At 44.8% G+C, this 22,661-nt stretch overlaps 2 protein-coding genes across 3 annotated transcripts in view; both read right to left on the bottom strand.

The window, feature by feature from the left end:
• The window catches only part of LOC119400314 (keratin-associated protein 6-2-like), a 223,367-nt gene that overhangs the window by 108,934 nt on the left and 91,772 nt on the right, over nt 1-22,661 (bottom strand). The gene's annotated exons all lie outside the window — the stretch shown is intronic.
• On the bottom strand, nt 2,327-4,472 carry LOC119400316 (uncharacterized). 2 transcript variants are annotated; one of them, XM_037667346.1, is made up of 2 exons: nt 4,367-4,472; nt 2,327-3,133 (listed from the first exon to the last, which is right to left on the bottom strand). In XM_037667346.1, exon 2 carries the CDS (start codon nt 2,844-2,846, stop codon nt 2,358-2,360), a length of 489 nt encoding a protein of 162 aa, XP_037523274.1. In that variant the 5' UTR covers nt 2,847-3,133; nt 4,367-4,472; the 3' UTR covers nt 2,327-2,357. The 2 variants fall into 2 exon arrangements, with proteins under 2 accessions (XP_037523274.1, XP_037523275.1); XM_037667347.1 differs by lacking the exon at nt 4,367-4,472 and adding an exon at nt 4,105-4,359.

Genomic DNA, 22,661 nt, shown 5'->3' with positions numbered 1-22,661 from the left:
ACTGCAAGGAAGCGAATCAACCGCAGCAGGCAGAAAAACGTTTTCAATGGAAAATACTATCAACACGTGCTGGCTCAAAATAAGAAAAATCAAAGCCTCTCAGATAAACAACGTAAGCCACAAAGAAATTGACGGTTTGCTAATGCACTTTTCGCTCGCTTGACGGATGAAAAGAAAAGTGTCAACGATCGTTCTAGCACGCTAATCAGAAGAACATGCCACATCGCCTGCAATCGCAAGCCTAAAAATCGCCGGTTGTAGTACGCACATTCTAACAATGCTCCTTGTGTAATGTGCGTGATCACACATCACTAATATATATATATATATATATATATATATATATATATATATATATATATATATATATATATATATATATATATATATATAATATATATATATATATATATATATATATATATATATATATGAGAGTGATGGGGTCAAATAGGAAGTGCCTTTAGGACAAGGAGGGCGACGACAACCCGTGTTGTTATTTTGTAATTAGAATCTCTTGGTTAGCACTGCTACGCACGCATTTTTATAGCATTCCGCCTCACTCATCACCACACCGTTTTCTTCATCTGTATAGTTTCCCAGAGTTAACGACTCTGAGTTCTTATTATTTAGGCAAATATTTAGTGTCATGAGTGACTTATCATCTACCGTTTTGTTCGTTCGCCACTTTAGCAGTAACTGTACAACAGATAGTTTTTGCATTGCGCGTAATAACTCACTGTGTGCATCGTTTTCATTTTTTACATCGAGAGAGGTTCAGTCGCATGTTTCGTTCGTAGCAACTGTTCAAGTTGATAACTGTGAGTGATTGCCGTTCAGCTTCCTTACTTCCAGCAATTTGAATACTTTTCACATTACATGACTAGTTACGGTGTATTCATATATCGCACTCTGTGTTGCCCATCCTGATTATGTCCTTCTGCCTGAACTATGCTCGGAAGTATTATTGCTTGGTGCGTGTTCTTCAAAAGTGGCCCTTTTTATTGAGATGCGACTTCAAATCACAAGGATTAGACAGCCTTTATTACTATACTAATCTTATTACTATACATTACAAGATCGCCCCGCCACGGTGGCTAGTGGTTATGGCGCTCGACTGCTGACCCGAAGGTCACGGGATCGAATCCCGGCCGCGGCGGCTGCATTTTCGATGGAGGCGAAAAATGTTTGAGGCCCGTGTACTTAGATTTAGGTGTACGTTAAAGAACCCCAGGTGGTCGAAATTTCCGGAGCCCTCCACTACGGCGTCTCTCATAATCATATGGTGGTTTTGGGACGTTAAACCCCAGATATTATTATTATACATTACAAGATCATTAACATTGGGTCAGAGAGGACTGATCCATCATGCGCGACATTCATTTTACTAGCATCGCGTTTTTTCGCGCACAGGAACGTTGAAATAGGTGTCTAGGTTGACCAGGTAACTGGCTTCATTTTGGAGTTGCTAATGCAGCGGAACATAAGAATCATTCTTCCTATGCTTGCGAGCGAAGTAAAATTCTTGGCCCTTCTTCTAAAACCTATCGATTGCCAGCAATTTATTCCGACAGAAACAATCTGAAAAAATTATCTTAGGGTTTAATGTAATTGTCGCTGCCCATTTTCCGCCTTCGTCGCCGTGGCTTATGACGTTGCTGTTGATCTCCCTCTTCTTGATGCTGTTGTTGCTCAGTCTGCACCGACTGTAGCGGCACTTGCGGCGGTAATTGCTCATCCGGCTGCTGTGGCCTCTAAAGTAGACTCTGATTCTGTGACTGCTGCCCAGGTAGGGGTTGATTCTGCAATGACTGCGATGATGATAACGCTTGTTGCTGCTCAGTTCGTTGCGATGACTGCTGTGACTGTTGTAGTCGCGCCTGCTGCTGCCGTCGCTGCAGATCCAATTTTTGTGGTAGCTGCACTGTGTTACGATTTGGTGACAGTCGTTGATGTTGTTGCTGCTCCTGCAGTTTCGGCTGTTGTAAATGTGGCACTGCGCTTTGCGGCAACAGCGACTGCGTCTGTTGGGCGATCTGCAGCTGCTGCTGTGATTGGTTAGGGTGTACCTACGGCTCCTGCGGTGGCAATAATTGCTGCTGTCACTGGTGATGAGGCTGCAGGAGTTCCTGCATTGGCTTCCGAGGACGCGAAAGCTGCTCCTGGTGATGCAGCTCTGGTTTCTGCAGTAGCTGTGGCTGCTCTTGCTGGAGACGTTGCTGCTGTTTCAGCTGCTGTGTTGGTTTTCGTAATGGCTTTCGCGGCCGCTCTACGTCTTGTGTTTGCACTATCTGTAGACCTGGCTTGCGCGACATTGTCAGTGGCTTCACGGATGGGTATAGCTGGGGCAGCTAGGGTCACTGTCGCGACTGCGAAAGCTGTGATGACTTGTGTAATATATTTTGCGATGGCTTTTGCGATAGTAACGACTCCTGATGTTGCCAGTCATGATGTTGCCGTTTTGGCTTGTTTGGAATATCGAATTGAAGCTGCAATGGCCTCAGTGGTTGTTGTTGCTGTTGTGGCTGCGGCTGCTGCGACTGCTCTGATGGCTTGTTCGAGGGCAGGGGTTGCTGGGGCTGCCTGTGCAGCTTGTGCTGCTGCTGCTGCAGTTCTGGTTTCTGTGAACGTGGCCATTCCAGCGGCTTGAGTTGCTGCTCCTGCTGTAGCTGTTGCTGCTGTTCCAAATGGCGCTTTGGCTTCTGACTGCGCGGGGGCCTCTGTTGTATTTGCTGCGGCTCTGGTTGCGACAGTGGACTCTGTGAATGCTGTGGTAGCCCTATCTCTGGACTGAGTCTAGCTTGCAGTGGCTTTTGTGACCCTAGTTGACGCTGATCTTGCTGCATTCCTGGTGAATCAAATGGTTTTTGCCTATTCGGCCGTGCAATCAGTGAGGGTAAAGACTGTGGCCGCTGTGGCGGCTGTAGTTCTTGCTGTAATTGCGTTTGTTCTTGCTGAACTAGCTGCTGCCTCAATTGCGGCAAAGGTTGCTGTGGTGTCTGATGAACCACCTGCTGTTGCTGTTACCACTTTTGTGGCTGCTCATCCGGCAGCAGCTGTTGCTGCTCAACCAACTGCTCTTCTTGCACTAGGTCATTGCCTCCACCTTGGGCACTCTCCCAACCGCGATCACCTGCACAGTCGTATCGGTCAAGTCGATCTCGTTAGCATCTTCCGTACCATGCTATTTTACCGGACTTTGACCAATAATGACCAGAATATGATTTATTATGAATTATAACCTAGCCGTGAACATGCCATATTTCCTTTGCTAAAGTACTCTATAACTCAGACTGCGGCTGTATCATTCGTCATGTGCCATCTATTAAACAGCGACAAGCCAGAGAATCGAAACGAACTTTTCATCGCAATGCATGAAAATCAAAGCAACATTCATACCATCAGGACGGTCAAGGCTGTGTTACCCAAAAAAGATGTGCAGTGTTCATGAAAGCAGCTTTCCTACGACCTTTTTTGTGTAAAATAAAGATACCTGTCATTTTCACATTCTCGGAAAATTTTCTCTCAGATAAACTTTTAGCAATTACATGATAACGTTAATCATGGAGGACAAATTTTCTTGCATGCTCGAACTTGCCTGCTGTTGCATGTGCCATGCAAGGAGTTTTCAATGGTGTCCCAGAATTCAGCGCTCTTCGAATTCATCACCGTATTCTCAGATTACAGCGCCCCTGGATTACTACCGAATATTTAAGGTTGAACGACATTATCTTCACCTTTGTATTTGAGACAAAAGACAACAAAATAAAAGGAAACAGGAAAAATGAAATCAAGCTTTGATTACGATGTATATTCCCATATGGAAGATTTCTAGAGCAGCGACGGAAGACGAATGAAAGAAGCAACATGACCATGCGCGCTCGCCCGTCTTTCCATGTCGTTGACATATGCCTCAGTCATAGATATTTACGATTTTAAAGGTGGCCTCACTTCTCGCTTGAACTTTGCTGTGCGCGACAGTTTTTGCAAATAATCATACAGCAACTAGTCCAGCAACATGCGTTAATGTTTCATGTTAGAGAACATTGCCAAACTGGCAAGGATGAAAAATGGAACAAGCTACTGGACAACCGCTGAACTCACCTGTCTGCCATGGATTCCTGTAAGTTATCGTTCTTGACTCTTTCCCGGTTTTCCTAAGATCGTGCTTAATAAATTTGCCCGAATGTCAGTACTCTTACGCTGTATTGTTGGATATTTATGATTCAAAATATTAGTACTAAGGCACACGATTCCGCTTAAAATGTCACAGAACTTCAATCACAGTCAAAGATTCTCGCAGGAGCACCAGCTCTCGTTTCCTTTTCAACGTCTCGACAGTAATGAGCTTCGAAACGTCACTCACGCTGGCGTCCTGCACGTCGACGAGGAGACGGAGAAGAAGTCACACAGGCTACTGCGACGATAAGCACAATAATGAAGAATTTGTGTGTCATTGTTTCACATTCCGCGCGCACGCCTCGTGTCGACCGGTACGTGTCGGTGCTCTTTTATATACAAGTGTACCGTTCGCACTCTCCTGTCACCACTGAAGTTCACGTTGCGCAAGTTCACATACTGCAGTGCCTGTAAATCATTCACCTATTGTGACAACGGCTTTATGAGTCACTAACTGTTAAGCCATTTTGCGAGAGCAAATTTGTATCTTTGGTTATGTAGGGCGCCGCCGTGAGTAACGCAGAGCTTTCAAAGGTATAAGAGAAGGTAGACGTCATGCACACCAAGGCGGTGACTCGGCAAGACATTTTCAGCTTCGGTTGCTATGGCACTAGTTTAGGCACATTTGACAAATCAGTGTCTTAAACGAGGTCAGAGAGAAAATTTTCACGGAAAGAGAAAAAGTGCGTTCTGCGGCCATCACGTCGGCATTCAACGGAGAAAACTACATGTACGTGGAATCTTTTTTTTTTTTCAATACATCTTGGAAACGTTAGTGCTGATTAAGTGTGCGTCGGTCTTAATCGACGTCAGTGGTGGCCTCATGATAATGCTGTATTGAGTATTGCAGAGGAAAACGAGACTGTAGGACCAAGAAAAAACGGCGTCATGCGCTTCCCGCCAACAGCGGCAACTTAATTTCATTTTCTGACACAACTATGCAGATGTCCATCAAGAGGTAAAGATAGAGCGAAGAAAGGCAAAACTGAATGAAAAAGCCGGGTATTTTAATTACTATGAAAAACTAGCTAAGCTAACGCGCTACCTTTCACGGTATTCTTTTACTCTAGTTTTCGTTTTTAGTGGTGCATTAGCGTCACCTACAGACATTAAATAACGCATTTGTGTTTCTCCCACAATATTTATTATACGTGTCCTAAATAATATCGTAAATTCGTTCTGTGCTCAAGTTTTTCTCAGACGCGGAGTTCTTAGGGGATGCGTCAGCAAACCACATCTACGCCTCTCACCCATGAATATTTTGGTGGACCCATTGTGGACCTGTGGACGTAATGAGAAAAAAAAAGAAAAAAAGAGGGGGGTCATAAAGTTACTCAACATGCAGCGTCAAATAGGTGCATTTTATTTTTCCCTGTCAAAGAATGTGCAAAACTAAAGTATCACGCCAATTCGATCTCAACAGCTTTTTCAATGTGTTCTGCAGTGGTCTGCAGCAACATTCAATCTGTTTATAGCTATGTTCGCGCTTCAAATATGCAAGCCTACAAAGAGTATACTCGCGTGCATGTGTTGTAGAAAACTGCAACAAAAGCTGTACAGCCACCTCATGGAGAAAGGGAAACATAAATAAGCTCCGCCGCAATGCAAAGCTGTTGTGCGGCGAAGCATACCAAAATTTAGAATGGGGTTGCTGCCACGGCACGTAGTGTGCCTCCAAAAAAAACACGTTTTTTTTCGAGGATGGGTGTCGCGGACCCCCAAATTTGGCTTCGTGGACCTCCTATAGCGTGCTCTTTTTTGTTCTTTTCTTGCGATTATTTCATTTGTTTAGCGATTATCTATTTCATGTTCTATGGTCTCCTTTTTACTGTTTTCCTATTTCTTGCTGCTCCGAGTGCGGTGCGTGTAACTTCTGGCAGTGACCTTTCGCCTCCGCCTCTATTTTCCCTATACATGGGTCTGACTCCCGATACTGGTGTTTCACCGTCACTTCGATGGCTCGCACAGACCAAATAGCCCTTCGGCGAAGCTGGCGTCTACTGGAAAGCGCGCGCTGGCGTTCCAAACATACAGCTTATGTGTATCAAACGTGGGACCTGCGTGACGCCAGCGCGAGACATGAGACGACAACAGGGTGGTCCCTTAAACTCATCCGCAATCGAGAGATAGCGGTATGCTCACATGCTGTCGAGTGAGCCTGTTTTCTCTTATCGCGTATGCTTGCTTTCAGAGACTAAATCTATACAACTATAGGGCAAGTTTAAGCCCATTAGAGATGGTGCGCATTTATTTAACCGATTATGCCAACAGTTTTATTTAATGGACGTTTGAATTACCTAACCAGTAACCAAGGAATTAGATATGCAGCAGGCTCTCTTTGGCCTCTATGGAGAAATGGCACAGTAGAGGAAACAAATCGTTCCTTTACTAATATTGTACCGCACTCCCAATACCTCGTGCATGATAGAATACAAAGCAGTACTGCGGAATAGGAGCACCACAGCAGTTTTAACCGAAACACCCCGCAGCGCAAATGCACGCATGAATCACCGTTTATACACATCTCGATCGAGGGGATCTGAGCGTTAGAAATACAGCTCTTCTGTTCTCTAAAAACCTGCTCAGGAATGTCGTCTCACTACAGGTCCGCCCTCCTCCCTAAATCTCACTCGGCAGTTTCGCTACCTTTAACGCTACATCAAGCGCAACGTCGGAGGCACTCCCTACAAGGCGACTCTGTCACGTAGAAGCTCTATAAATATCTAAATGTACGCTTTTTCAGGAAATAACTTTGATGCGTTGGAACAGGTCATAGCGCTTGTAGAGAAGGTCACGAGAGACATACACTACATAAGTAAACACTCGCATTGTTTGCCTCTCATGGCCTTGTATGACTCCAACCGCAGATCTATTTTTCCACTTGGGAACGGCAGGCATATATACCGGCGTAGACGGAATTAACAGTCTTTGATCATCCATTCGATTATCAATGTATAGTAACCACGTTTTATTTTCTTTTTGGCCGACGACATCCGGTGTACTAAAGCTGTTTGTCCATAGAAAAATGTTCACTGAGTGCTTCCTGATCGGAGGTTTTATGCATCATTAAGGAACATGGAAAACGTCAACATAAAGACAATAATAGTAACGACATCCTTGAAATGTAACCCATTCAGTTGGTCGCTTCCTTTCTCCAAAAAAGGCAGCTGAATTCGACCTACGTTGCGATAAGTAGAAGGATAGAAGGATTTCTTATGGATCGCATTCTTTCGCTTAAACACGCGACAGAAAAAGTAGTAAACGTTATCACTTTTGCCGCCTTTTTGTGATATTTTCATTTGCTTTTGCCGTTATCTCAACCTTGATGACGAAGCGCAACATTATTGGTCGATGGCATTTAAGTTTTTCTGGCCCAGGAAGCTGAGGCGATACGTCATTCTTCGTGTGCAATAGACACGCTGAAACAAAAAAATATCCGATATTTTTGGCGTAGTCTGTGGAGAGTGCATTATTTACTAAACTAATGAAGATTTCTTGATATAAAATTTATTTTGCCTCAGTGTGTGTTGCTGGTATTGTGGAATGAAATTATGTCTATATTTACGCGGAACTTTAGAAGGCGATTCCGGTTGCTGGTGCTGCGCTGTTAGTGGTACGTAATGAGCGGTGGTAACCCTGAGTTTCCTGCCATTGGGAACGAACGATGGTGAGGGCTTTGGATGTTAGAACAACGCGGGGAGAGCTTTGGCTATTGGAACACTGGCTGCGTTGGCTTTGGCTGTTGGAACAATGGCGGTGAGGGCTTTGGCTGTTAAAACAGTGGCGGTGTGGGCTGTGGCTGTTGGAACAATGGTGGTGAGGGCTTGGCTGTTGGCTCACTGGCGGTAATGGCTTCGGCTGCTGGCCCATTGGCGGTAAGGGCACTGGCTCCTGGACCACTGGTGGTAATGGCTTTGGCTGCTGGCCGACTGGCGGTGAGGGCCATGAGGGTTTCTGCTATGGCAATGGCCACTGCGGTTTTGGCTGCTTACTGTGGTGCGTTTGAAGGGGTCATAACGCTTGTAGACAAGCTCACGAGAGACATACACTACATAGTACGCATTATTTCTGTCCTGATCGGCTTCTGCGCCATCTGTCCGAAAGCAGGTCGGGTACCTGCTTTCCGGACCGGTGACAATACCGAAACAATGAGATGTCAGGTGACAGTGCCAAAACGCGATGGTACTCGCGTGGTTCCGTGTGCATGCCAGAAAGCACAAATTTTGACATTCCCTGAAGAAACATGGCTGGAGGTTTGCGACCCCAGTAAGGTGGTAGTCTGATGGAAACCGCCAAGACCTCATGGTGATTGGTCGTGCCGGTAGTTTCCATCTTGGGGTGCGTCTCGTTGTAGTTCATGGCCCCACAAATACTTCGGCAGAGCCGCGAAGTACTACGGGTCACGACTTCGCAGAGCCATGGTGAATGAGACAGACCCATATTCTTTGCGACAATGTCTAACCGATTAAGGTGAGTGTTTGGGGGAGTTGGTAGTTCATCTCAGCTCTTTTTCGTGCATTCGTGTTTATTTCCACGCTGTTGAAATTTTTTTCAAGAAAATGTCTAGTTTATCCCCACAACGAGAAAGAAGAATATATAGTAAGTACACACAATGCATCGAAAATGGCGAGAGTAACAGATACGAAGTGGAAAAAGATAGAGAAGCAGTGCATTGCTCGGAATACAAGTAAATCAGGAAAGAAGAGAGCGCGGTCTGGCACTTACTCCACACATCCCGCAGTTTTATTGCGATAGCAATTGTGTGGACACTTTCGACGGATTTATGCCATCGCCGTCATGTTTCGTGTCAAGTCCAAATCAATAATCGCCTCGCACATCGTATGTTCTACGCGCTAGTGAAAGCGCGCGAGTGCAGGGGATGAACATATCCGAAGCAGAGATGAAGCAAGTTATTATTATTATTATTATTATTATTATTATTATTATTATTATTATTATTATTATTATTATTATTATTATTATTATTATATTATTATTATTATTACGTTTTATTGGCGCAAGGGCATCTAAGGCCAAAGAGCGCCAGTCGGTCTTCTACGTAGCGCGAAGGGCGCATGCGGTAACATCTACCCACGTGGGAGGCCTGCCTTCGATGGCTGCTCAAAGAAAGCAAAAAACGCCCCTGCAGTCCTTCGTCGGGCGAAGAAGCGTGGAGGGGCGCCGGTGACGGGGGTGGGCTGAGCCGCTCGATGAGTAACTGTGAACTTTGCTCGTAATAGCGCAGTCGCGAACTCTAGCGAGCGCTATCTCTCGACAGACATCAGTACGCGCCTTGTATACGTGCTGTGCTCTCACCGCGTCGCGTCGAGAAGACAAACAGCGCGAAAACCGGAGGTGCCGTATTCTCTCAAAAGAGCGTTATGAAGAGCTACGCGAGATCGGATCCAAAAGAGTTAGCTGCAGATTTGACTTCGTATAACATTACAGTTTGTTGGTTTCGCATTCACTGCTTCGCCTTTGCTACGAAACTGGATTTAATATCCACGGGGGTGTGGGACCGCGGGCGCAGTGCTACATACTCTTCAATCGACGGACGTGCTCTTATGGAGAATAAGCAAGCGCGTTGGAAGGAGCAAAACGCAACTATTGAGCGTTCACGGACGGACGCCGCCGCCACGTTGCGCAACAGTTGCGCAACGCGCGTAGGCAAAAGCAACGCGTAACTCTTGCTATGCGCCGCTGTGCCATCACGTGATTGCTCAGAGAGTGTGCTGAAGAGAGGACACAGCTGGCACCATTCCAGGGCACGGACGGACTCCACAAGTATCACACAATAAAGGATTTCGCCTTAAAACAATGACCGCGCTTGCATTGGGGAGTCGGCTTCCTTGACGCAGCTACGTTCTTTGCCTGTCGCTTCGTGTTAGCGTGTGACGGCTCGTTGTCGGAGTAGTGCAGCGTCCACATTCACCAACGGTGTTTTGCCGCCGAGTACTTCGAGTGCGATAGCACCGCTTAATAAAACTGCTGCAGTAAGCGCTGCAGAAAGGCAACAATGTCGACAGGCGAATGCCGTGCCTTGGCGGAGCGAGACAGAGGCTTGTGGGACGTGGAAGGCCTGCGTGCGTTCGCGGCTCAAGCTACGAACCTCTGCCTTCCGTGCTGCTGAAGCACAGTTTGGTAGTGTATGCATGAGCACAGGCGCAGGCTACCCTATTACTCGCGGGATCACACCGTGCTGTTTCTCTGCTTAATTGACGACACTTTGAAGAAGTGCCTGTCGATTACCAGTGTGTATTATGTGCTTGTTGATGTCATTCTTGCGCGGGATTCACGATACGATATGTCCAGGTATATGTGAAAGATTTGAGATACCACAACAGTTATATCATGATCATAGGTGTTATTCATCACAATGGAGATATGCCACTAGGCCTCAACGTAGGTGCATCCACGTCAAATGGTGGTATAGCTGGAAAACACCAATGGACATTTACAAGCTTTCATCTATCCTTGCACAATAAACACTACTGCAAGACACGCTTCACTTTCGTGTTATACCGATTCTTATGACGGAGGGATCAGCCATGTTTTTTTTTTCTTTTAAGGCGAAAGCTGTAGATACTTTATCAAACGCGGAAATTGACCGTCGGCGTACAGCGGCGTCGGACACAACATGAGCGATGGAAAAAATCATTATTACATCATCATGACGTCACAGATCTCCAAAGTCTGTGACGACACATATATTGACGTCACATGATGACATCATTGCTTGGTAAAAGTGGGCCGATCACGGAGGCCGAGCAAAGCCAGGTGGGGTGCAGAAAGCTTGCAAGGTCTCCTATCTTTGAGGCAGCGCAGAACCACGTTAGGTACAGAATTTTTCGGATCGGGTCTTATTTTTCTTCTCATCGACATGGGAGAGAAAAATCTCACAGCGTACCTTGTGTACTCGAAGGCGAAAGCCGTCTTCTGTTCCTTCTCATCGAATAAGATGAAAAAGAAGATGGCTTTCGCCTTCTAGTCGTCTTAGGCGAGTACACAAGGTACCCTGTGAGTTTTTTTTCTCTCCCATTACCTTTCCATAGTGCAGGGCAGCAAACCGGACGCGCGTTTGGTTGACCGCTGTGCCTTTCCTTTTCATGGTCTCTCTCTATTGATCTTGCGGCGTTCAAACTTGAGCAGTTCTTGAGCACGTGGCACACCCTCAATTTCTTTTAGGTGCGAAGCAGCTTTTGCTCGGGGCTGTGTTCGTCGTCGGTGGTGGCGTCTGCGCTCCACTGCGCAATCGCCTACTCTCTCTCCCACTCTCCTCTTTTACGCACGTGTTCGGTCGCCTTCTCTCCTCTCCTCCTCCGCGCTGAAGCGGCGGCGCAGCCTCTCCTCCCACGTGATGCAGCCGCGCCGCAGCCAGATACAGCCTGTAACCCACTCTCTCCTCTCCCTCCCCATTTCATGTGTATGTAAGCGCGTACGATCGCTAGGCTTCCGTCATTCTCTCTTCGCTACCGTTCAGATGAGTTGTAACGTCAACGTCGGCGCCACTCGTTCACTCGGCGCTAACGGAAAGCAACGCACAAACACAACGTATTGATAACGCAAACAATAAATACGAACCTCACGCACTAACGGAAACGCCGAGTGAACGTAACGGAATCTTGGTGTGCGCCCCCAGTGCTGCTTCGCATCTCCTCATGGTTCCCTTGAATGGGAGATGGTGTAATTTTTTTTCAAAGGGACACTAAAGGCAATATTAAGTCGACGTTGATTGTTGAAATAGCGGTCCAGAAACCTCGTAGTGCTTCTTTTATGCCAAGAAGTGCTTATTTTGAAATAAAATCATGTTTTAGTGGTCCGCATCGCGTTAGCGCACTTCAAATCACCCGCCTGAAAGCCTTTACTGCGTGGCGGCGTGCACTGGCGGCGTGCACCATTCGGGCATCCGGCAACATCACATGCATGCGGTATTTTGTCGAACTTTCTGTCAAGCAACTTTCACGAGCGTGCAAAACATACGCGGCAGCACGCGATACCGAAACTGCCACTGAGACGCGACCACGTGAACGAAGCAGAGCGCCGGGCGAAGCGCAGTTCGGCGAAAACGGAACTTTTGAACCACGCACGCCGTACCCCATGGCAATGCCAAATAGGTTTTTTTTTTCATGAATCAAACAGAAACGAACAAGCAGCATTTTATTACGTGTCTTGATACACGCAAGGTTCTTTTACAGCGAAAGCTGTTATGAGATCATTTCAGCGGCCGTTTTTGGTGCCGTAGTTGGCCGCCGCCGCCGCCGCCGCTGCCGGTGTCCGTAACCACTATCGCTCGAAATAAGAAAAAAACGAAACAAGAAAAACATTCCAGGATGGAACGAGGTTCGAACCTGGGCCCTCTGCGTGGGAGCCCAGTATTCAACCTCTGAGCCATGCCGGTGCTTGAAACTGCTTTGCAAAAAGGTCCTATACAGGCTTCACGTCGAGAAGGAACCACATTAACATATCCAATATAGCGTCGTAGAAGAGTAAAATAAGAACGAAGCGTCGCACAACGCGAATTCTGTAACCAGGCGTCACACAATGCGAATAGCGCAACGAGTGGGTTGTTGAATGCTTCCAACCCATTACAAAGGGCTCCGCCATAATTCTTCATCGTCATCAGGCACAGCGCCAACAAAATGCGCATAATGCCTGACATGCGTTTAGCAGGTACCACTGCTCTCCGTAGAATGACGAAAAATGGCATAGTGCCTGCTTCTCTACTTCTCAAAATTACGATGATTTAGCGTAGTGGGTTCCTCGCAAGTGCACTTGTATTCGTTGCCAAGGAAGCCCATAAGCGCATGATCCATTTCCTCGGGTCTCAGTAGTTCTTCGCCTCCCCCGTCTCTCTCCCGTCAACGTATGTTATACAGCATGACGGGAAGGGAAATAGTGACCGGGCGTCACCCAATGCAAATACATAACTGGTGGGCCGTTTAAAGCTTCCAACCCATTACAAAGGGCTGAGCCATAATTCATCATCGTCAACAAAGTGCACGTAATGCCTTACGACGTGTAGCTGGTGCCTCGCTTCTCCGCAGAATGAAGAATAATAGCTTACTAGGTGCTTCCCCACTTCACAAAAATTGTGATTTATGGCGTAGTGGGCACCTTGCTAGTGTACTTGTATTAGTAGCCCCACGAGAGCTTACAACGTGCTCTAGAAACGCCGCTCTTGCAGCTTTCGCTGTGACTGTGCTGCGGTTTCAGCGCAGGTCTGGCGTTTTTTTTTATTTCAGCTAGTTTGATTACTAGTGAATAATTGTATTCAGATCCCCACGTCATCGGGATCACTCCAAAATGTCCCACTCGTGGCGCTCATCGTGTAATACATTTACTTAATTTCTCTGTAAGTAGGGCACTGCTGTTGATAATACTGCCGTTTCAGACGTGTCATACATTGAGCTTTCACTCTGACCTAAATTGCTATTTACCATTAATGTCCCTTTAAGATATATGCCAAAGACCTGTAGAAATAAGGGGGTGCCCTGGAACAAGACACACTTTAAAGAAGTTTCGTACTTTGTCCCTTGTTAATGCACAATCGCAGTGCATTAAAGTAAAAGTATTATGAACACTACATTTTCCATGATTGTTTATTTTGTAGGATGAGCGCAAGAACTTTCAGCTTTAATTAAGCGGGAACTTTTAAACCCGTTTGTGGCGTCTGCTGAGGCTGCTGCGGCGTCTGCTGCGGCGTCTGCTGCGGGTCTGCTGCGGGGTTTGCTGCTGCGGCGTCTGCGGTGGCGCTTGCGGCATCTGCGCCGGCCCCGATGGTCCCGGGGGCCCATTGGCGACTGCGGTGGGCTCGGTGGTGCCTGCCCCGGTGCAGCTGGCCCTGGGTGTCCCGCTGGCCCTTGTGGTCCCACTGGCCCGGTGGCCCCAGTGGTGCCCCCCCTGATCCCCCTGATCCCCCTGATCCCCCTGGCCCAGCTGGCCCCACTGGTCCTGTGGCACTCCTGGTCCAATTGGTGGGCTCCCTGGTCCCGCTGGCCCTGTGGTCCAGGTAGCCTGGTGGCCGGTGGCTTTTGAGGTTCCTGCCTCTGCTGACCTCCCTCACCAGCTGCGTTCCCGCCCAATCAGTTTTCATGATGTGCGAAGCAGAGTTATTGCTAGCATATTGAAGGACTTCGTTCTATGGTAATACACCATGAATAAAAAAATACTGAATGCGTAAAATATTCTGTGGGCCTGCTCGGTACTTAATAAATATGTAGCCATATCAATAACATTTCGCAGACATCAAAGATCATTTGGGCACACTATTTTTGCAGGTACGCAAGTTAGCTTTCAACGTGAGAATTTGTATAGATTAAATTGCAAAAAATATCAGGAATTTTGTATAAATAGGCAGACAATGTGAAAAATATTTTTTTCTAATTTAACAATTATTACCTTAAATGCTTCAAAATCATTGAATGAGAAAGACGGTTGCCATACATTACATGCGAGCACTAAATTGTTTGCGACTGAATAGCGCAAAACCACTCCTTGGAGATCAAGCCTAGTAAGCCCACGTTTAATGCACCCTGTTATAAGAAAGCCTCATGTATGTAGCAGGATCCTTTCTGTTATAAACAAAAGACTATCGAGCACAGTACTGTTTTTCAACAAACTACGGAAGAACCTTTGAGATACAGGCCTCTTGCGATGCACCTCGTTCGTACAGAATGAACAGAATCAAGCTCAATTCATACATGCGTCAACGTAATCAATCGCGGAGGACCGAATCTGTACTCATTATACAGGGTGTTTCAAGAAATGTGTCCAGCCTTCTCAAAAAGTCAGGAAATGCAATATTTGATTGCTGCCTTCAGAATTCGTTTTTTCTGTAGTGGCAGGGATTTAAGATGGTTAAAGAAATTATTGGACTGTAATTAAAAAGGTTAAGCTAATTAACTTTTATTACTGGAGTTAGGTGGTTGTGTCAAATGGAGAATTGAAGTTCTTCATGCCAGAAACCCAACCCCAACTTTGAGATTTTGAAAAAGTGCCATCTAGTAATAATAAGTAACTAATGAAATTCACCAAATTCAATGGCGAAACCTAAACAGAAACATGGAAGAACGCAACTGCCATATTCTTCTGAGACGTACAAAATGAGTGAATGACTTTTTCGGTAGTGCTAGGCATCTTAAGATGGTTAGAGACATGACTTGATACAGTAATTAAGGAAATTAATTTAATTAGCTTTTTAATTAGTGGAGTTAGGTGACTGTGTGAAATTAGGGAATTGAAGTTCTTCGTGCCAGAAACCCATCCAACTTTGAGATTTCAAAAAAGCGGCTCTAGTAATAATTACGAAGTAATGAAATTCGACCGATTTCGAAGGCTTTCGTGTTGAAAGCCGTTGCATTTCGATGAATTTCATTACGCCACAACAATTACTACAGGACGCTTTTCGAATCTCAAAGCTCGGATGGGTTCCTCGCATGAAGAGCTTCAATTCTCCCATTTGCACATCACCTAACTAGGTTATTAAGTATTTTTCTTAATTACTGTCCTAAATGATGTCCTTAACTACCTTAAGATTTCCTGCCGCTACAGAAAAAGCAATTCTGAAAGTCCTGAGCGGATATCGCATTTTCCTGATTTTTTGAGAAGGTTGGACACATTTCTTGAAACCCATTATATTGGGGCATTTTTGTAATTAATCAATTGGTTACAATCACGGAGCTTGTTCAATTACTTCTATTCAGTTACTCAATTATATTTACAATTGTATAAATTTTGTTTTAAGAATAGCATGTTACCATTTATTCCACTCGCAAGTGAAGCTGTAGCGGGAGTCTACGCTTGTATTGCGTTTAACGTGACCTGCGCATGCCTGCAGTCATAGGCCTTGGTAGGGTCATTTACGCGCATGTATCGACAGGCAATCCTGAGCGCTACGTAGTTCCTTCCTTACTTACGCCACGTCGCGTTGCTTCTCTTGTGGGCCATGTACTCGGCGTCATGCTCTCTCTCTCATTTCTCTTTCTTTCTTTTCTCGTTGTTCTTTTTCATTACTCTCTTTCTGTCTTTCTATGCTATGCTTTATTCTTTCGCCTCCTTTCTCTCTCCTCACCTCACTTCCCCAAGAGGATGAAGAGAGAGCGTGCTGGATCAGGATAATAGTTTCCTGTGACTCTGCACGGACTAATGGTTGGCCTAAACAGCTCCGCTCTTAAAGATTATGTACAGCGTCATTTCGGGCAAGGGCACACGTTGACAGAGGTAGTATAGCTTGGTAGAAGAATAAAATAACACCTGGTGTCGCACAATGCGAAATGCGTATCGAGTGGGTGGTTTAAGGCTTCCTACTCAATACAAATTGCTCAGCCATACTCCTTCATCTTCATTAAACACATCATCAACAATGTTCTCATAATGCCTGACAGACGGTACCTCGCTCCACTGCAGTATGATAATACTATAGTGGTACATTCCTACTTCGCAAAATTATGATTAATCGTGTAGTGGGTGCCTTGCAACTGTACTTGGAGTATTGACCTCAAGAGAGTATACAAAGGGCTCTACAAAGACCGCTCTAGCTTTCGCTGCGACTGTGCTGCGTGTTTCACGCAGGACTTTTATTAACTCGGAAGCCTTAAATGCCTTACTAAACACGAAATATGACCGTCGCCGTCCCACGTCGGCGGAGTCTCGCGTCCTGCGGCTTTGAAGACGATTAGTGCAAACAATCATCATTACGTGATGCAGTCACTATATGACTTCACAGATCGCTGAAACCCGTTACGTCATCATTGCATCACAAATTCTAACCTGACGTCATGCGACGTATCGCCACATAATGCCGTTGTAGCGCCCTCCTTTGGGCGGCGAACAAATTAGAGAGCGCGCGACCTTAAGAGAAGAATATAAAGATGGCGCTTCGCAGTGGCCCATGGAAGCCACGGCTAGTGTTCCCTGCTGGCGTCGATTTTGGTTCAGCTGTCTCATTCCTTCGCTCGAAGGGAATACACCTACACCGTCATCACATGATATCGGAGCTGTTCAAAGGTGGGCTGATCACAGAGGCCTTGAAAACCAGGTGAGGGTCTCCGATCCTGGAGGCAGTGCAAAAGCACGCTAGGTGCACAAACATTCGGAGGATGGCGGGGCGGGATAAGTACATCTAGGGAGCCTACATGACCGGCCGTTCACGTAGGCTCCCTAATACAACTACTGAAAAGAAAGAGAAGATGGATTTCGCCTTCGAGTTGTCTTAGGTGAATGCACATGATACCCTGTGATTATTCAAAGCAAAGCATAATTTAAATGCGAAGCATTCTTAGTGATGCAAAGGCACTTTGAGCGTATCGATCTATCTTCTATCTATCTATCTATCTATCTATCTATCATCTATCTATCATCATCTATCTATCTATCTATCTATCTATCTATCTATCTATTCATCATTATCTAATATATCTATCTCCCAGCCTACGTCGGGTGCTCTCATGATCGCCTCCTTAACTTCGTGTAGACCAAAGTTCGCTGGTAGTGTAAGAAGATTTGATGAATATGACTGTCGGGATGGTGACATTCATAACGTGAAATATGTCGCGCACGTTGTCAAACCCTTTCCTCCAGACACGTGTAGCACAAGCACGTTTACCATGGGCCGCGGTTGTACAGATATGCGCCACAGGCAATTCACACTTTATGTAACGAAACGGCGAGAACAGACGTTGGTAATTTAATATGAGAGCGTTAAGAAAAGCCGACATCAGCAGCATTGAGTGACGAATGCAAAGAATAAACATTAGGATTCCAACAGGAATCGAACCCAAGCATTCTGCGTGGCAGTAACTCTATACTACCACAGAGCCACGCCAGGTCTTGAAGGGTATGAAACAGCTATAGAGGCGTATGTCGGTGCAACGTCAATTGTGGTTGTGGTGCTGGCTACTAATTTTAGAAGAAAGCAATACTACACTAATATGTGCTCCTACCGTACACTCGTCATATTCAGATTAACCTCTGTGGTTCCAGTTTGGCTCCGCTTTGATAGAAGTCTAATAAACATCACATTTGTATTCTTATGATTAATACTACCTCGGGTTTAACATCCCAAAAACCACGATATGATTATAAGAGAACCGTTAGTGGGGCTCCGGAAATTTCGATCACCTGGGGTTCTTTAACGTGCAACTAAATGTAAGTCCACGGCCGCAAACATTTTCGCCTCTATCGAAATTGCAGCCGCCGTGGCCGGGATTCGATCCGCGACCTTCGGGGTCAGCAGTCGAGCGCCGTACCACTAGACTGTTATTTCTGGGATTCAGCAAGCTACATTGAAGCATTGGTCGAACCAGAGCATATATTCAGGAAGTTTACGCATGATATTCGCATGATTGCGCATAAAGTGCACTTATTTCGATAATACTGACCTATGTACTCAAATGTGAGTGTTGATGTTAAGTCAACATTAAGTAACCCTTCTAACGCCAGTGTTGTCGACATGCCTGGTAAGCCCACGATGTGCACACAGATATACACTTACAAAAAACACGTGATCCACCTCGTAACGCTTGCCTCAAAGCCATAAAATACAGCATAGAAGTACTCGCTGGACTGTCTTCGCATGAAGCGATTATACAACGCGTGGGATCTGCCAATTCTATCTATCTAGGCGGCCTACGTCCGGATGCTCTCGTGGTCACCTCCGTAACTTGTATAGAGCAAAGCTGGCATAGGAGAGAATAAGGGTATGACAATCATGACTGTCTGGTCATGATATGAATAAAGCAAAGATCCTGTCGGTACGTCATAAAGTCTTTCCATACCAAAATGTTCACAAATGCTTCCCAACAATCAGAATTTGCGGTAGCTTACCTATCTTGGTTCGCGTCTATTTTCTGTAAAGCGAAACGCGTGATGTTTCTAGTTTCTTGAGATGGGTTAGACGTTAACAATGGCATTTTAGTGAAGTATAAAATGCATGTATTACATTATAAAACATTCGTACTTCCGTCTGGTCATGTGCTGAGGCCTGAATATTAAATCAAAACGCTCTTCGTTCACGGGGTGAATGTGAACCTATTTTTGGCCTTCTGATAGATCGGAAGAGTAGCATTTGCTTTCCGGAATTTTTAACCACTTTACTCGACAGTTTTATGGTGTGCGCCACGTTTTTTTTTTTTTTTTTTTTTTTGCGAATAAACCCTAATTTGTTTAAAAAATGATGCGTGCATCCGTTATACGGGCATGGGGTTACTCGTAATGCTACCGGCCCCACATTCTTTGGTCGAGAACGAAATGCTGAGAGCGCGGAAGTGTAAAAGTGTGCTCCACGTGCAATGAGATAGAGGAAAAAAAAAACTGCGAGGGGCTCGAGATCGTTTGGCAGTTTGAGTACAAGGAATTCATGTGTACCAATCGCATCCCTAGTCTCAGAGCTAAAAATCTCTCAGAAGCCAAACTTATGCAGACCGCGTGTGCCTGACAGGGGCGTAGCCAGAAATTGTATTAGGTGGGGGGGGGGGGGAGGCAGTGTTGTTCAACCGAGCTATATGTGGTCGTGCGTTTGTATATGAACGTGTATATATACAAAACCAAAGGTGAAGAATTTTCGGAGGGAGGGGGTTTGAACCCAAACGTCCTCCCCCTTTGGTGTCTAATGGTGCCTGACATAAAGTGCCTACGAAACAAGCCGCCATCAACATTGTCGCCCTCTCTGTAAGTGTCAGCTGGCTCTTAGTGTACCATATAGTAATTGGCGCCTGGCTGCCGCAATAAGAGTCTCTTCATGACTAATTAAAGCATTAGTATAATTAATGACACAATTAGCCTGTCATTTTTTGAATTGTTTTGTGAAAATTCTAAGTTCCGCAGCGATTAATTGTTATTCCAAGTGGCATTATCTAAATTTCGCTTGCTTCCAACAGCAATAAACGTGGAAAGTAAATTTGACTTGGCTGTAATTCAGATACATAGGCAATATATGCATTAGTTTATTAGCCTACACAAAATACCATTTAAAGTCAGAAATGCTAGTAAGCCTAAGTGCAACTTACGTAGTCGTCTTGATACCAAAAATTATCGAAACTACAAATGATTCTCACCGGGGCTGGTTTCGCCAGCACGGAAGCTACGCAGGCCACAGCGACAGTTAGCATGCAGATGACCAACGCACGAGTCATGGTTGCTGATTCGGTAGCAAAGAGCTCCTGAACACTTTCGCTGTACCAGCGCCTAATATTATGCGAAAATATGACTTCCGTATCCCTCGTCACAAAACCTTACGCAGTCACACATACGGCATAAAAGGCTCGTTATCGTACTACTTTAGCTATTGTATGCTCTATATATAGTTTGGATTCATGTCATCACTACTTTTTTTGTTCGTAAAAGACATATAGCGCAAGCTATCTAGTGTGCTTTTAGATAATGACTCGCGGATGGGGAGAGGGTGAAAGTCATCGCAGGGTGATTCAAAAAACAAATCTCCTTATTTCGCAAAACTGATTTAACCTGTTTAACTGATAACTGATTAAACCTGTGCAAAAAGTACGTTGGAGAAAAATAAAGGTCCACAATGTGAGGACTAAAATAGTTAGAACTTGAGAACGCTATGCTATGAAAAACAATTAATAAAGGTAACTGGAAATAAATCTTCAAGTAAATATTCTTTAATAATAATACGTGTGTTATACAATAGACGGAATTCTGAGCACATATGCACGAATTCCAAATGCATAGGCTCTAAGACCTTGCGGGGGGCGGTCTCGAGTGTAACGTCATAGCACACTTCCCTAGAAAACCGAAATGATCACCAGCTGCTCTATTTCAGTAAAGTGAAGTTCTGTACTGCTCGAGAACAAATTCAAGGTAACAGAAGCATATTGTCATTCGGAACTCGCTTTTTTTCTTTATTCGCAAGTTTTTCTTGTTATAATAAATTTGCGTTCAACTATTATTTCGTTTGTGTAAGTTTATAATGTGACTGCCGCCCCGAAAGAAGGAAAGCGATCTCAACATACACAATCGAATTTTTTTTCCTGAGCCTTAGAGCCTCTTCTTCAACAGGGCGCAGTTTAAACGTTTTCTGCGACCATATTTAGGGAGAAGTAAGAGTTTCGTCTTGTTTTTCTCACTGTGACTCACACTGATGGATTTCATGTTATGTAGACTGTAGAGCTTTGCCATCTTTGGGCTTGGACTTTTTAGTGGCACCGTAGCAGCTAATAAATGGCAGTACGGCTTAACATTTTGGTTGTGTAAAATTGTAATGACTAATATTCTGAGCCATTATAATATTTCCACATGCTAGGTTAGGTTAGTAAAGGTTACTTCGGTCTCTTAGGTACAACTTCAGGTTAGTAAGGCCAGAGAATTCAAAGCACTAAAGAATTACCGTAGCATGACTTTGCCGTGTGTTTAGTATCAATATCAGAGCTTGCGAATGTACATCGCGCTTTTAAATACGCGAAAATAATGTTTATCTTTCATTTTTCTCAAATAACATTTTACATGCGCACCCATTAAAAACATCAAGCAAAAAATTCACCGCAAGTACATGATGTTTCTGCGCTATTATCACCATTACCGACGCCATGTTCTGTTGCTTCTGAAGCAAAAATAAGTAATTTAATTATACTTGTTCATATATCCAGGGGCCATATGAGGCGGTGGTTGTGCCCCGCAGACGATTTATTGCCCCTATAAAAATAGGTGACGTCCTCGCTCAAGGTTCGAATACTTTAGCATGCCAATAGATAAAGTGAAAGTTTAGTGCTCAGTATGACACGAACAAACCCGATTTCCCGAACATGAACTTTTTCGCAAAATTTTGCTTGAAGCATACATGCACATAATCACTCCATTAGCGATTTTGCGATAAGCCCTGGTGTCAGCATTGTGGTAAACGAGTACCAAGCGGTGCTACACCTGCATCAACCCGTGGTAAACAAACTATCTCTACCGCCATTGTAAAGAGCATTTTCGAAGTTTTGAATTCTAAATTTCACGGTATTGATAAAACGCGATGCACCGAGCTAACAGAATATTTATTTGTTCGTAAAACACGTAAATTCTTTGTTGGTCACAAAGCAGACCAGCCGTATAGGTGTAAATATTAAGTTTGAATTTGCAGATAAGGACATCTGTATAAATAGCATATTAATAAGATACTTTTTTAAGACGGCTACTGAAAATTTGCCTATGCAACTAAAAAAATTCTATATGTTTTCTAGGAAATCCACACAGGTTTCACATGTTTTTTCCTAAGTTGCATTACATATTTTCCTAAATCTTACGAAATCATGTACTTATTAGAATGGCATAGGGAACTGAGCAGTAGGGGTGACAAAGAAGAGTGTCGCTAAGCGATTACTATTATACGTGACTAACACAGGTGTACCAAAGGTCCTTACAGTATAAGAATCGCACAGGTTTTAAAGGAACATCAACTCAAGAGAAATGCGCCAGTGCTAGACTGTTTCTAAGGGAGCTTTCCAGAAAAACTGCGACCCTATATCTTTGGCCTTTCTGTG

Source organism: Rhipicephalus sanguineus, chromosome 7, assembly GCF_013339695.2.
Source record: "Rhipicephalus sanguineus isolate Rsan-2018 chromosome 7, BIME_Rsan_1.4, whole genome shotgun sequence".
Taxonomy (NCBI): domain Eukaryota; kingdom Metazoa; phylum Arthropoda; class Arachnida; order Ixodida; family Ixodidae; genus Rhipicephalus; species Rhipicephalus sanguineus.
The sequence above is the reverse complement of the archived record's forward strand: the minus strand, read 5'-3'. Positions and strand labels throughout refer to the sequence as shown.

What these genes read in the sequence shown, in the direction of transcription:
- LOC119400316 (XM_037667346.1), bottom strand. Translation starts at nt 2,846, where the DNA reads ATGCAGCAAGATCAGCGTCAACTAGGGTCACAAAAGCCACTGCAAGCT.